This window comes from Barbus barbus, assembly GCF_936440315.1.
Source record: "Barbus barbus genome assembly, chromosome: 48".
NCBI classification, from domain to species: domain Eukaryota; kingdom Metazoa; phylum Chordata; class Actinopteri; order Cypriniformes; family Cyprinidae; genus Barbus; species Barbus barbus.
In genome coordinates this window covers 19,309,472-19,325,396 of record NC_136726.1, presented here as the reverse complement: position 1 = coordinate 19,325,396, position 15,925 = coordinate 19,309,472, and the positions used below count along the sequence as shown (strand labels likewise).

The 15,925-nt window shown below is 36.4% G+C and overlaps 1 protein-coding gene across 2 annotated transcripts; it reads right to left on the bottom strand.

The window, feature by feature from the left end:
- Nucleotides 1-1,908: 1,908 nt before the first annotated feature.
- Nucleotides 1,909-15,831, bottom strand: rbpms2a (RNA binding protein, mRNA processing factor 2a). 2 transcript variants are annotated; one of them, XM_079412083.1, is made up of 8 exons: nt 15,432-15,831; nt 12,504-12,581; nt 12,329-12,367; nt 9,997-10,059; nt 9,535-9,685; nt 6,073-6,221; nt 2,990-3,062; nt 1,909-2,889 (listed from the first exon to the last, which is right to left on the bottom strand). In XM_079412083.1, exons 1-7 carry the CDS (start codon nt 15,483-15,485, stop codon nt 2,997-2,999), a joined length of 600 nt encoding a protein of 199 aa, XP_079268209.1. In that variant the 5' UTR covers nt 15,486-15,831; the 3' UTR covers nt 1,909-2,889; nt 2,990-2,996. The 2 variants fall into 2 exon arrangements, with proteins under 2 accessions (XP_079268209.1, XP_079268208.1); XM_079412082.1 differs by having other exon boundaries at nt 6,058-6,221; nt 15,432-15,816.
- Between the last annotated feature and the right edge of the window lie 94 nt (nt 15,832-15,925).

The following is a 15,925-nucleotide window of genomic DNA, read 5'->3' as shown; positions in this document are numbered from 1 at the left end:
ATTTATTTCAACATTTATTTAATTTTGACTAATTTGGCCCTCCATACCTAAACTCACATACACACAATACAGAATAATTCCCTTTTTGAGAAGGATTTCATGTTTCATTTTATACAATACAAGTTTATTAAGGTTTTAATTTGTCAGGTTTAGTTTCTAACCAGCAGATGGCGGCAGTGCTCCATCACGCAGATGCTCCTGTTGGCAGTCACACCTGATCTACATTGAATGACTCACAGTGCATGTATTTATTGTCTAGATTATATTTATAAAATACATTTCATGTCTATTTATTTAACTAATGTGAAATGAAGAGCCAAAGACTAAAAATAGCAATGACATCATTCCAAAAAGAAAGTCATAGCAAATAACCTTGAAAGGGGTGTTCTGGTTTTCAGTTCTCAGGCCAAAAGATGACATAAGCCTGCCTAAGTAAACATAAAACTTCATTCATCCACTAAAATACTTTAAAGACATTTATGCCATTACTTTAATGTAAATAGCAACATGCCATTATAGGTTTGAAAGAGCCCACGATAGACAAACAGATACTTGTCTCTTTCTTTCAGTTCCCTGAAGGAGCATTTGAGATCTTTTCTTGGATGCAGGAAATCCCTCTTAAGTGGGAGGCGGAGAAACATTCTTTCTGCTCTGTGTCAACATACGACTGTGCTTTCATGTCAGGAACACGTGTTTATCTGCCTTATTTTGCAACGCAGATCAATCTGATGTACTGCTCAAGAAACATTTATCAACAGCTGCTTCTTAATTTTGTGGAAACGAATGCATTTTCCCAGATTAAAAAAAAAAAATCCTTGCCGAATAAGAATATTTTAAAATCTTATTCAAACTTTTGAAAATGGACTTTAAATGTGTGCCAGATGAGGAGGACTTCCCTTGTGGGGTATTGGTTCCCTTCCTTATACATCTGAGGGGGTTTTCCTTTGCCGTTCGCCTCTGCTTGCTCACTTGGGAGTTATGATACTATTTTTGGTAAAGTTGACTTGGAACAATGTATTGTGAAATTGAATTACCCACCAATATTCTTTCAGACATAGTTTGAAAACAATAGCGCCGTTCAAATAAACACCAGCTTTTCACAGGCCAGATCTGCAGTGGTGTTGTGATTGGATGAAGTTCTGTTCTTCAGCTTGTAACAGCTGCTTAGGAACTGATGCCTTAAAAGGAAAACGTGGAACGAGAAAGCAGATAAACGCACTAAAATAACCCATAAACCTATATCTGCAGCCGTAATATGAGGGGTGTAGAACGGTGTAAAATCCATACAAGAAAATTCCATTTAAGGAATAGTTCACCCCCCAAAAATGAAAATTTGCTAATATAAACTCACATTACATCACTTGTTCACCAGTGGATCTGCAGTGAATGGGTGCCGTCAGAATGAGAGTCCAACGGCTGATAAAAACAATAATCCACACTGCTCCAGTCCACCAATTTACATCTTGTGGAGCAAAAAGCTGTTTTGATAAAACAAATCCATCGAGACGTTTTAACTTTAAAACGTTTCCTCTACATATTGGTTTATAACAGTTCTGGACTTTTTGCTTGATCGGTGCATATTTCAGGCAACTTTTTCTTTTTACTGAAGTAATTTTTTCATAGAACTTTTTCACAGGACGTTAATTGATGGACTGGATTGTGATATTTTTAATCAGCCGTTTGGACTCCCATTCTGACGGCACCCATTCACTGCAGAGGATCCATTGGTGAGCAAGTGACGTAATGCTACATTTCTCCAAATCTGATGAAGAAACAGACACTTACATCTTGAATGGCCTGATTGGGAGCACATTTTCAGGAAAAAAAAAAAAAAAAAAAAAAGTCAATCTGTTCCTTTAACTGAAGATTCAAAGACGGATTAGAAAAAGACACTCAGAACACTCAAGATCCTCAGATTCCCTTTTATTCTCCAGTTTCACATTCTGAAAGAAAAACCAGCATTTTCACTTTTTTTTTTTAATATATTATAATACAGCAATCTCATGTTAGCAGTCAGTTTAAACTCGCAGTACTGCCACAGTCTAGAAACTTCATTATGTAACAAAGCAAAAAAAACAAACAAAAAAAAAAAAACGACTCAAGAATTGCACTCATTTACTTCAAACAGGTTATAGACTGAATTAACAACCAACTAAAACATCAAAAATAACACAGGAACACTAAACTGCTCAAACATATATACTTATTTAATTGCACAAAACAAATGCATAAATATTCATTACACATGTACAAAAATACTTGTACATTTCTTTTTGTTCAAATATTCTCCAAGCAGACACAGATAGCAGGGGTTTGGTGATTTCAGGGCAAGAGGAAGATGCCTCAAAAGGTCTGGAGGAGACAAGAACTCGAATCTGCTCGGTTCACGTCAGGATCACAAACAAATACCCAGTGCATATGTCATCAGTTCTTAAAAATAGAAAACAAAGTACACAGACTGGATTGCAAAAAAAAAAAAAAAAAAAAAAAAAAAAAAAAAAAAAAAAAAAAAAAAAAAAAAAAGCAAACCAAGAGGCTGAAAACATTTAGGATGGGATGGAAAAGAAAAGGTTTGAATTCTAAAACTCGCATTAAATCGCATGCAGAATGACGACCTCAACAAACATCTATCAGAGCAGCTAGACACGTTGAACGCCTGCGCCTGATTGGCTCATCAAGCGCAGCTCTGGAAACAGAGACAGTACCGTGAGGTTTGTCAGAGTCCTCAGCATCTCAGAGTGCTTTGTAGAAGACTTCCTCCAGGAAAACAATCCTTCATGCTTAGATTTTCCATTAAATAAACCGGATTAAATTAAATGCTGAGCCCAGTTGTCCTTCATTTAAACAGAAGGGAGAAACTAAAACAAAACGTCTGGTAAGGAATGGCATCTGTGGAGACGAGAACAGCGCATCAGCTTACGGTCATCTACAATCAGAGTACAATCAAGATTAATGAGCATATGCAGGAGCTGAAGCAAGCAATACTCACTGATTATTCAACAGAACTGGCGTGATTTCCACCCTGGTTGAGAACTTTCAGAGGGAGACGGGTACCAGCGCATCTGCAGACAACATGAACAAGAGAAAGTCATATCTTTGATCTTTCAAAGGCTTCTCCTGCACCAAAATGACATGTAAATGGACCACAAATAATAATAAAAAGTAATATATTCTATAATATTAAACTAGTTCATATTTTTATCTAACATTAATACTGCACCACATTTTATTTGCATAGTTTTAAAGTGAATTTTTTAATTAATAATAAATAATTTACATTTCTAAAAGTCTCGTTAAAAGTATCACTTGCATGATTTATATAAAGAAACACTTCAATTGTATTAATAAAATGAAATTGACGTACATAATCTAACACTAGTGCATTGCAACATTTATATAAAAAAAAAAAAAAGACAATATATACACGTTTTATTCTATATTAATACAAAAAAACTAATTTATGCCTTACATTTACAGTTTCTCAAATGTTTGACAGTAAAGTACATTATATTTATAAATAGCAATAAGTTAACACTTGTATTCTGTATAAAGAAAAAGCAAACAAACGAGCTTAACATTCAGAACAAATTAAATATCCCAAAAGAACCATATAGCCAAAAAACTTCTTTTCTAAACCAAAGTTGCTGCCAAGAGGCATTTAAGAACCACTCACAAAACCTTTAAGTCCGTGTAATGTCTTAACTGTAGGGGGCAACAGACAAAACATTTGAGCAATTTCTACAACAGGCTCTGGTTTGAGCGGTGCTATTGACCTGACGCAAGCATGAACTCCCCGACTGAGCAGGAAACTCTTATCAGCGAATCTATAAACATCTTTCAGCAAGATGACATTAACTCCTTTCCCGTCCTGCCTTCCCAAACCACGGCAAAACAACCACTTCCCCAGCCAAGGGCAAGAGAACGACAACAATCAGCCTGGCACGTCCGTTTCAGCCCTTCACTCCGAGCTTCCCACGTTGTTCACGCAGTGCCGAGTGGTCTGACCAGCAGAGCGCAGGCCGTGTAATCTCACTCTGCAGGTGTGTGTTGGAAAGCTCTGGATAAGGTGGTAAGAGAAAGCCAAGAGCTCTGTTCTTCCAGCAGTTTGACTGCAGACTTCGTTGCATCATCCCAGCTACATGCAAACATGCCAGAGGAATTCCACTTCTATTTCCTTGAGCCAAATCATGCAGGATGGCTAAAAGTTCTTCATGTTTGTTTAAAAGCTTTATACAGAACATTTTATTATTCTCCCGACTCCCAGCTATGGCGTTTTGTCCTCTGTAGAGGACATTACATTAACAAATTTCTCTGTGACCTTACATGTCACAGTTTAACATTTAAATTATTTGCTTTGTTTTTCTTATGCTCTAAACTTAATATGCTCTAATAATAATAATAATAATAAAAAATAGCAACAACTACTTTTACTACAATATATTATCAAAAAATAAATACTAAAAATGAAAAATCAATTTATTCTTTGGAAAATTCAAAATGATCATGAAGCCCCTCAGAGTGACACTGGGCAGAGAATGTGTTAGCGTGTGGATCCATTAGCACTCGCTCTCTCACCCAGAGGATGAAACCTTTTACAGCTTCTTGAGAAGCTGACAAAACACCACAACCTTAACCAGTCATTCCAAACAGCATTGGAAAACATTTGTTTGGATCAGTTCTCTCTCGCTCTCATTTGTTTGGATAACGTCTTATTCTTACACTAATAGCAAACAAGCTGGATTTAAGACTTGATGAACCTGTGAACATACAGTACGGCTCAAGAGACCAAAGTAAAACCTCTTCATCCATGACCTTTAGCTGTCACTGTGTTGCTATGACAACTACAAAGTCTAGCCATCCAATCAATAAACTTGATCTGTCAGCACAGTCTTCAAAACCAAATCACATTTCATTAAACTCAAGCGAACAATGCAAGATTGACAAACCATGACATTGTCATCGGAGGAGCTTAAAACACTTTAAAACTCATTTAAACCTACAAGGCAAAGCATTTGTGGGGGAGAATTTTAACACGTGCTGCTTTTAATGGATCATGAAAACGCACACGGTTTTTTGGCTAAACTTTAACCGGCACCTCCCTGGGCACAGATTCACTCAACGACTCAGTCATAATCCAACCGGAGATGCAATTAAAAACAGCTTTTCTCTGATGTGATCTCGTAGCAACGCTAGCAGGCCAAGGAATGCTGTTCTGAGGGATTCTGGGTAATCAGACCTGTCATATTCAGAGTTGACCCCTGACACCTCCTCTGGTTTAGCTGCATCATGTTGACCCAGGGTCAGTTTTAACCAGAGCGCGAGTCAGTGGCAGTATGGGGAAAGTTAGCATACTGAACTACAAGCCACTGAAAAGACGACTTGTTATTTTTGTCAAATAGTGCAGTAATCAACTTGCATTGCATGTTGAACAATGCAAATAAATATTTTAAGTTAATATTTTCCAAATGAGTTAAAGATTCAAGAGATTGCATTAATCTAAAATACAAGATCAAATTCATAAGACTCCAAATAATTTTGTATGTATAATAATGTATAAATATGCACAAAAACATTTAAGTGTATTTTTTGTATTGATACATTTTTACTTTGAATCTCTCAATTTTTTACTTTGCATTTAGATTGTTTTGAATCTTAAACAATGATGATTTAAAAAAAAAAAATCCAACAAAAGAGATTCAAAAAAAACAAACAATATACACAAGTTTAAAATATACAATTCAATAGATTCGAAATAAGACTTAATCTACAAAGCCAAATTAAATTCTAAAGTTTTTTTTTTTTTTTTTTAGATCAAAATCCAAATAAATAAAAAAATCGTAAGTCCTTAACTTGGGCTTCACCCACAATCCTTGTCTTTCACCATTTACATTGATATGGACTTAGTGACTCAGTTAGAATTATGGATGTTACAAATTCGCAACCACCGAATGTACTTCCTGTACAAACTAATGGAAGTAAGGATCAACAAGCTGTGGCGACGTCACACTGGACAGAAAAAGCAGAGACAGTGAGAGTGAAGGAAGAGAAGGCACACACCGGTTGGTCCCTCACCTGGGCATGCAGGGCAGCTGCGGCGGCAGCAGCAGCAGGGTAGGTGAAGGCGGCGTGAGGCAGGCCTGGGGTCAGTTCAGTGGTGTAGAGAGGATACGGAGCCCATGCCTCAGGAGACGCAGGGATCAGTGCTGCTCCCGTTAGATCATCTACAGAGTCACACACATCTGAGCGTCACATAGGGAACCAAACGCTAGGAAGCAGAATCACTACTTCCAGCAAGTCAACTTTATTTTTATATAGCGCTTTATACAACAGAGATAGTTTCAAAGCAGCTTCCTCAGTAATAAACAGGAAAGTAACAATCAATGCAAACATTCAAATGAGAGACAAACCCAAAATCTGCTATAAAGCAGCTCTAAGACGAACGTCAATTCAGCTCAAGTGAGGTCAATATTGGATCAGATGAAGAACTGCAGTTTATCAATTGTGAAATAAGATAAACTTAACAAGCAGCTATAAAGATGGAAACACTTATTCAGTTCAATGTTGATTCAATTCTGTTCAATAAAAATAGTCACAAATTCATCAAATGGGAACAAATTTGATTCAGCTCTAAAGCAGCTACAAAATAAACTGAAGTGAGCTGATTAATGATACTAGTGTACGTTTTGTTCTCACCTGAGGGGGTCATCAAATTGATATTCCTGAATATTTAGTGTATTTTAACCCCCCAACTAAAAGGAGCAAGCCAAAAGGAAACCGCATCCAAAATACTGTAACAGTTCAGTTACAGTTCAGCGTCATTGGGGTTAAGATTGTTTTTTGAAAATAAAAAAAAATTAAAAATCAGTAAGGATTAGTGTTGTCACGATACTGGAATTTCTAACTTCGATACCATTTTCGATACCACGGTGAAAAAAAACTGCCACAATATTAAGGGGGTAATTTTTTTAATTTAAAGATAAATGTAACAAGTCGAGAACATGCGGTATATTTTACACTAACAAAAAAAAAATGTCTTGAGGTACTGCATTTGTTGATTTATTTATTAATCTTTTGTTAATCTTAGTTAAATGTTAATTGAAACTAACGTTTACTAATACATGTACTAATTAAAATCCAAAGTTCTATTTGTTGATATTCTCATTTGCTTCATAACCAAAATATTTCCAGATATAGGGCCCTATGAAATCCGTTTTATTTTTCCCCAAATTCCGTTTTATTTTTTTCTACATTCAAACCATTTGAATTTTTCTGGATTCCGTTTTTTCCCATTTGAATTTTTCTGGATTCTTTTTTTTAAATGGTCAAATTAAATGCTATTAATCTAAGAGCATGTCTAATACATTAAAATCATGAAAATTATACAATTTAACATTTAATTTATTAAAAGTGTAACAAAAATGACACGTTTAGGGCCGTATCAAATGTTTGAACCTTATGTTTTATTGTTACCAAATTCTGTGTTTTAGCATGTCTATTAGGCTATTTGAATGCATACAAACAATTTTTATTTATTCTTACAGTAGCCTTATGAAATGTGTTTTCCCCCTCAGAAATTCTGTGTTGTGTATTTAAATTTTACTGGATATCAGATGAAGGCATAAAACAATTTTAATTCATTTATATTTGAATTAATGCAAATTAAACATTTACATTTTTGGCAAATGAAGGGGATTTACTATTAAAATTAAAATATTTTGTGATTATTTATTTAAAAAAAAATTAACAGTAGTAGTAAGTAGCAGTATTATGTACATTCTACTAAATAATAGTAATATAGCCTATTTCTGGCACACGGTCTTTAATAGGCTGTTAAACTGAACTTTTATTTTGACGGGTTGCCGTGAGTACTTCTACAGTTCTGTGTGTGTATGATATGATGCTAGTTTTACTCAAATTAAATGGTAAAATGCTCGTAAAGTGCCTTTCTGATCAGTTCTGGAGATATTGTTGATGTATTTATGTCCTCATCGAGACGGCAGACGCTGAAATCACCGCGAGCGCCACATTAGTAAACACAACCGCACGTGCAGCACATTCACACAGAGACGCGCAGAACATGCAGGATTTATATTTAAATCCACTTTTGCAGCTTAATATTTACAGATACTAGTCCATATCGCGATTTGATTTAAGTGTAATGACCTACTTTTGATTAATTCATCCAAACTTTGACAAATTCCGTGACATTCCGCGTTAAACTGTAAATTCAGTGTTTATGACTGGATTCCGTGCGCGTTCTCTGCATCGCGGAGATCATAGATCCCTACAGATAGCGCTCCTGCTGTGTTCTTTAACAACCAGAGCAGTCATCTTTCTATTCACTTCTGCTATTTAACCAGAGCGAAGGAGACGAGTGCGGTCACGTGTGGTGCTTGTCCACGCGCCTTTGGAGAGAAGTGAAAGTGACAGCTCGGCTAGTATCTGTGTATCGATACTTCGGGAAATTAATATTGGTACCGTTCAGATATTTCAGTATCGATATTTATCGAAATATCGATATTTTTGACAACACTAGTAAGGATGCATTAAAAGTGCCAGTTAAACGAGGAGTAATTTTATTCCACAGTAATGTTGTATATCACAATTTAGTTATTTTTGCTTTAAGGTCTTTGACATCAAAATTTGATTCCACAGAAATTGCATAATTCACGTCAATAAACTAATACTAGCCTAGATAAATAAATAAAACTAGCAAACAAACAAGTCAAACAAGAACAGTCAGCAATTACAAAAGGAATATGAAACCAAATTACAAATAGAACAAAAAATAAACAGTATAACAAGAAATGCTACGTTGTATAAAAGTACGTGTAAAAATGTAAATAAAACTGCATATTCTTCACGGTGTAAATTAAATCAGTTTTGAAACATTAAGAAGAAATGCATTTACTCAAGATCAGATGAGAGATTCTCTGTTGTTTACCAAATGACAGATAGCAGGAACACTAGACTGCTGCCACTTTAAGAGCTGCCCGGATCCAATATATAACGTTGCACGCGTTCTTTCTTGGTTGTTTGCTTTCACTTAAAGTTACCATGTTGGAGAGGATACTTGCAAAGATGGGCATTTTGACACATACATGTGTGTATTTAACTGTTCAAGGCCTATAAAGTGGCAAAAATAACTCCGTTCAATACTCCCACAATCTGAGAACTGTCTTTTAATGGCTTAAAGTCACTCGTTATTAAACCGCAATGCTAAAAAACACATGAAAACTAAACACTTGTGACCATGTAGCACAACGTCATGCGAGCGTGTAACGGCAATAGAAACAATAGTCGAAAATCTCTACCGGTTGACAAATTTCTGCCAGTTAATCATGTCTACAGGTATTTCGCATACCCCTAGACCAAAACGCATAGTTTGTTTTTAGTTGAAAACAATGTTGTGTAAATGTACCCTAAATTGCATTTGGTAGTTTTCTAGTGGCTTTTTGCAAATTAACTCAGATGGCCGGAACCAGCATCATGTTCTGCGTTGTGGGTGGAGCTTAAGCCCACCGTTTTACTCACATGGGTCTCTAGCGATGAAGTGCGCACCTAGAGCTGGGTGCAGGTTGGAAGGGTTTGGCGTGGCCATCAGTTTACTCTTCGCCATCTTCGTGTTGGCTTTAGCAAACTCCAGACGCAGCGTTTGAGGGCTCTCTGGGTCAAAGCGGATACCCTGAGAAAAATGAGATGGGGATGACTTTCAACTGAATTGAGTCTAATTCTTCATACAATGCACAAATCAATCAACAGCTCCATAAACAGAACAGCAGCATAAGTGCACGGATTCCCAAAATATGCGCACGAAACGCATGACATCATGGAACTTTTCTTAGGAACAAAGTGAAACTTCCCCCCCCGTAGAGAGGAGAGCAGCATCGGAGTCAGACTTTTAAGAGCGAAGTTTGGAGGACATAAATACAGAGTCTTATTAATAATTAAAAGTTGCCATCACTTCAGCTTACTGACGGACCAGTGGTTACTTACGTTCAGCGCATTCTTGGCTGCTTCAGCCCCAGACCGGCTGTCAAACGTGACAAACCCCACAGGCTAGAGAGAATGGAAAGAAACACATCAGATGGACAAATACACAGACAGAAGAGCAACTAAAAAGCAGAAAAATCCCTAAAAATAAAATCTGTTAAGAACGTACTAGTGTTGTCACGATACTGGAACTTCTAACTTCGATACGATACCTTGAAAAATATCGATATCACGGTGAAAAAAACTGCCACAATATTAAGGGGGCATTTTTTTAATTTAAAGATAAATGTAACAAGTCGAGAACATGCGGTATATTTTACATGAACAAAAAAATGTCTTGAGGTATTGCATTTGTTGATTTATTTATTAATCTTAGTTAAATGTTAATTGAAACTAACGTTTACTAATACATGTACTAATTAAAATCCAAAAGTTCTATTTGTTGATATTCTCATTTGCTTCATAACCAAAATATTTCCAGATATAGGGCCCTATGAAATCAGTTTTATTTTTCCCCAAATTCCATTTTATTTTTTTCTACATTCAATTTTTTATTTTTCTGGATTCCGTTTTTTTCCGTTTGAATTTTTCTGGACTCTTTTTTTTTTTAATGGTCAAATTAAATGCTATTAATCTAAAAGCATGTATAATTCATTAAAATCATGAAAATTATACAATTTAACATTTAATTTATAAAAAATGTAACAAAAAGGACACGTTTAGGGCCGTATCAAATGTCTTATTTTTTTCCTCACCCGTTTTATTGTTACCAAATTCTGTGTTTTAGCATGTCTATTAGGCTATTTGAATGCATACAATTTTTATTTATTCTTACAGTAGCCTTATGAAATGTGTTTTCCCCCTCAAATTCTGTGTTGTGTATTTAAATTTTACTGGATATCAGATGAAGGCATAAAACTATTTGAATTCATTTATATTTGAATTAATGAAAATTAAACATTTACATTTTTGGCAAATGAAGGGGATTTACTATTAAAATTAAAATATTTTGTGATTATTTCTTTTTAAAAAATTAACAGTAGTAGTAGTAGTAAGTAGCAGTATTATGTACATTCTACTAAATAATAGTAATATAGCCTATTTCTGGCACACGGTCTTTAATAGGTTAAACCGAACTTTTATTTTGACGGGTTGCCGTGAATACTTCTAAAGTTCTGTGTGTGTATGATATGATGCTAGTTTTACTCAAATTAAATGGTAAAATGCTCGTAAAGTGCCTTTCAGATCAGTTCTGGAGATATTGTTGATGTATTTATGTCCTCATTGACACGGCAGACGCTGAAATCACCGCGAGCGCCACGTTAGTAAACAACCGCACGTGCAGCACATTCACACAGAGACGCGCAGAACATGCAGGATTCATATTTAAATCCACTTTTGCAGCTTAATATTTACAGATCCTAGTCCATATCGCGATTTGATTTAAGTGTAACGACCTACTTTTGATTAAGTCATCCAAACTTTGACAAATTCCGTGACATTCCGCGTTAAACTGTAAATTCAGTGTTTATGACTGGATTCCGTGGCGTTCTCTGCATCGCGGAGATCATAGATCCCTACAGATAGCGCTCCTGCTGTGTTCTTTAACAACCAGAACAGTCATCTTTCTATTCACTTCACTTTTGCCATTTAACCAGAGCGAAGGAGACGAGTGCGGTCACGTGTGGTGCTTGTCCACGCGCCTTTGGAGAGAAGTGAAAGTGACAGCTCGGCTAGTATCTGTGTATCGATACTTCGGGAAATTAATATTGGTACCGTTCAGATATTTCAGTATCGATATTTATCGAAATATCGATATTTTTGACAACACTAGAACGTACCATTGCACCCCAAAATCAAAACTTTGTAATTATAATAAATATTAGCTTCAATATTAAAATTAACTAATTTAGACCAATTTCATAAGATAATTTATAAGTACATATTACATACATATGCTAAATATATCATGTAATATGACAAATAAAGAACCTTGAACCTATAGATAAGGAAATTAGTTTATTATTAGTTGATCTCTTTATATATAGGTTCAAATTTCTGTCACATTACGTGTAGTAAAAATAGCTTTTAACGGTCTCATTTTATTTATTCATATGAAAGTTAGTCTTTTTTGCATATACATTAAAATGGTTTCATATTACACTAATATACTTTATATAAATTTATAATAAAGTAGTAATTTGGGTGTTTACATTTAAGTCCATTTTTGAGGTGGTTCAATATGAACTGGACGTTTGTTAGATTAATCCATCTGTGTGGTCTTTAAATTGGGAGTAATCATCATCACACTAAAAAAGAAATAATTCCACTTTACCTGTTTTGAGGTCAGTTTTATGAGGGATCCTTCATATCCCTGTTTAATAAAAAAGGACAAATTAAACTAATCTGGAGAAATTGAATCCAATCAATTTTCTTATATCACCACATCCAGAAAAAGGTGGACTAACAACTCCCAGCCCCCCCCCCCCATTTCGGCCAATGTCTCTTACCTTGAAGGGTCTGAACAGCAGGTAAAGCTCACGTGGTTTGATGTCGACAGGCAGCCCACTGACAAATAGTGTTCGTACCTAGAACAGGGAAATGCCTAAATGACATCAGCAAACAAGTGACAAAATGCAGTGACCTCTGACCTATGGGTGCCATGTATGGTCTTATAAACGTGCACCTGAAAAGGAGAAAAACAGGAACCGTTTAGGACTACCTTGGATTGTCTCGGTCCCTTCCTATTGTGTCAGAGTCTCCCCATTTGTCTGCAGAATTTGCTATCAGAGACTGAATGTGTTCAGATCAAAATCATGAGATCGTGTTAGTTTAGTGAGCAGAAGTGTGTGCGTGGTGATCAGGTGTGTGTGACCCTAAGCATGGATGCAGGAACTTCTGCAGGGCGCGGAACAGCATTATTGCTCCAAATGTGAGTGGAAGGTAGAAAATCTAATTTAACTTACAAATTAACAGGATGGATCAAATGATATTACAGTGAACAGAAAGAGCAAAGGCCAATCAAATAAAGAAAAATAATCATTGAAGTATGAACAACCTTGAAATTCCTAGAAAATGTTTTATCCAACAAATTAAGACCAAGTATAACAGATTCTAGAGTTACTCAAAAAGCAGCGAGCATTTAAAAACAGATGTAGCAACTCTATATGGATCTAGCGGGGAGAAGAGAAAGATTGGAAGTAAGGACACAGTGTGCAATGACCTTTTACGGAAAAGAGGGGAGAGAGAGCGAACTTCGGTTCAGCCTGACCCATCACATTCTCCAAACGCTTCAGAGGTGAACAACCGTAATCTGAAAGACTCTGGGTTTTGGGTGAACCTCACAAAACAACATGTCCAGCTCACATTACCACAGAACTAAAAGAAACTAGATTTTAAAGTGGTTTAAATTAAGTCTTTTTTTGCATTGCGATATTAATGTTCTCAGACACTGTTTGGACAGTTTTATCCTGCATTCTTTATGAAGTTCATATTCATATTTTTAATGCAGATTCTCAAAGTATAGAAGTTTGTACAGTTAATGAAAGTTTAAAAAAGAAAAAAAAAAAAAAAGCACTTTTTTCCTGGAGTTCATAAGAAAAGCAATAAATGAAACTATGAAAATGTCAATGCAAACAAATTTAAATGGACTTTTTTCCAATTATAAAATTTCACTTTTTTAATATAACCCAGACATGCTTGCGTCTCATGGTATTCTTTGAAGTACCAAATGCCATGGTACAAGAATATGGTAGCGATTGAACACCACTGTGCACAAAATGTGTGGTAACCACTAAAAACAATGTCAGGTCATTAAAGTGCTAAAACAGCCAGTCATCAGAGTGTATAACTGGACAAATGTCCATCACTTAGATTTCTACACATTTCCACCAATGCATCAGCCACTGGAAACCAGTCATTTCCTGAGTGGCTCTGAGGAGCGAGTGGTGGAACAACAGCTGCAGGGGAGAGCAGTCACAGAGTTCAGACTCATGTCAGTTTAAAACCCCTCAGCAGAAACTCTGGTTATCCTCAATGTTCCTGAAACACGAAACAAGTGCAGTACTCAAGCGCTGTCAGCAGCTGAGGGAGTAAACAAACAACAGGAATTTAATCAAAAAGGAATACACTCCACAAACAAATTACGCACAATGTGCCACTTAATAACCCAAATAAACAGTCGATTCTGTTGGCGGTCAGAAAAACGGGACAGAAACAAAGGGCACGTATGGGGATGCAAGCGACCGGTTCGAGGAACAGAGGGAGGAAACCCCTGTCCTAATTATTGCAGGTTGAACAATGAACAATCTGAACAGGCCACACCAAACACTCTGACCCAGTGCTGCCCGGTAACAATGACAGGACACAACTCCCACCCCAAACCCTCAACCAGAGTCCAACTCAAACTGCACCATTTACACACAGATCCTCACCAACTTCTCACTTTAATGTAAAAAACCTGCACAAGTCTGATGTGTTTGCAAACTGCCTTGTAAGGTCTTAAGCCAGTAAAATAATACACTGAACTGCAGGAAATGCCTCTATAAGAGGTCAGAGGTGACCTCTACACTCAAGAACATAGAAACTAGTGTAGAATATCGTCAAAAATAAGGCTTTAGGCCTATATAGAATAAGACAGGCTTCTATATAGATTCACTTATTTCACTCAGTTTGCGGCAACTGCTGAAAGACACATTTTAAGTTAAAAGGCTAAATTAAAGAAAAGCTGCACAAAAAAAATAAGTGCATAGTTATAATAATGACTCAATTTAAATAGAATTCTATTAACAATTAAAATTGCTGTCTTTTTGCGTCTGAAGTTAAAATGAAATCTAATGGAGGCATTATTTTAATCTAGAGTTTGAAGTCAGAAATGACATCTACGCTCTAAACAGACCGAAAAAGGACAGAAATTACGGTTTAGACAAAATACTTATGCATCTATGTAAATTAATACGTTTAGGAATATTTTTTAATGCATGGGCCTATATGGTTAAAAACAAAAAACCACCAATACTTTTGACCCACATTGAAAATAAAAAAAGCACTAAAAAAAAAAAAATTAAGTCTCGTTCAGTGCGTCACTGTTCGCGCGTCTTTAACGCATAAGAACTTGACAGAAACAGAAAAACTTTTAGAAGAACACCCACTGAAACATTTGCTTGTTAAATTTGGCTTTAAACTTTATCCACAGAGTCACACGAGAGTGTCTCTCATCAGGTGAGTCTCATATTTCAATGCCAACTTTAAGATTAATCATCAACAGATCCACATTCCTCTCAAAGCTTTTCCTCAAACCTCCAAACGCCTCCGAAACGCTTCACAGGAGTTTTAATCGGCATGTCAAACGCCAAAACAGTTTTCCACAGTCATCCGCCGACGGAGACTTGAACTTCACTAAATGAAGTTTGTTTACCAAAAGAGTTGATTTCTCTTACCTCCTCCTCTAATGAAACACTGGTGTTCGTCTCTGAATCTGACTTCAGACTCATTGTGTAACTTTAACGCTTCTTTGTGCCAGAAAAATAAAAACTCAAGTTTCCCTGTCGGTGATTTTGTCCCTGGTGTGCGTTAAAGTTGCAGAAGAGAATCTGGTGTCGTTTGTGCCCAGTGAAGCCGTGAGTTAAAGCCACAATCCGAAAGTAAAGGTGAGAGGTGCTCTGTGAGGGTGACAGAAGGGAAAGGAGGTGATTTTTGGAGTTTTTCCCCCCTCGCTCACATCAATCTCGTTTGAGTTGAAGTGAAAAGAAAGAAGGAAAGAGGAACCGTGGGTAGATTTAAAGCTGAAGTTGTGCGTCTGCTCTTCTGTCCTATTAGCGGATCAATCATGTTAAATGCGCGCACCCGAGCTTCAGATGGGACTCAGCTGCGCGAGGCCCGGCCCACTTTACCACCATCATCACCATATCTAACCCCTCCTTAACATCCATGC

Bases quoted from the DNA above. Each gene is read 5' to 3' on its own strand.
- rbpms2a (XM_079412082.1), bottom strand. From the start codon at position 15,485: ATGAGTCTGAAGTCAGATTCAGAGACGAACACCAGTGTTTCATTAGAG. The intron at 12,368-12,503 runs GTAAGAGACATT...TTTATTAAACAG, and splicing joins TGCTGTTCAGACCCTTCAAG to GGATATGAAGGATCCCTCAT. The intron at 9,686-9,996 runs GTAAGTAACCAC...CATTTTTCTCAG, and splicing joins CAGCCAAGAATGCGCTGAAC to GGTATCCGCTTTGACCCAGA.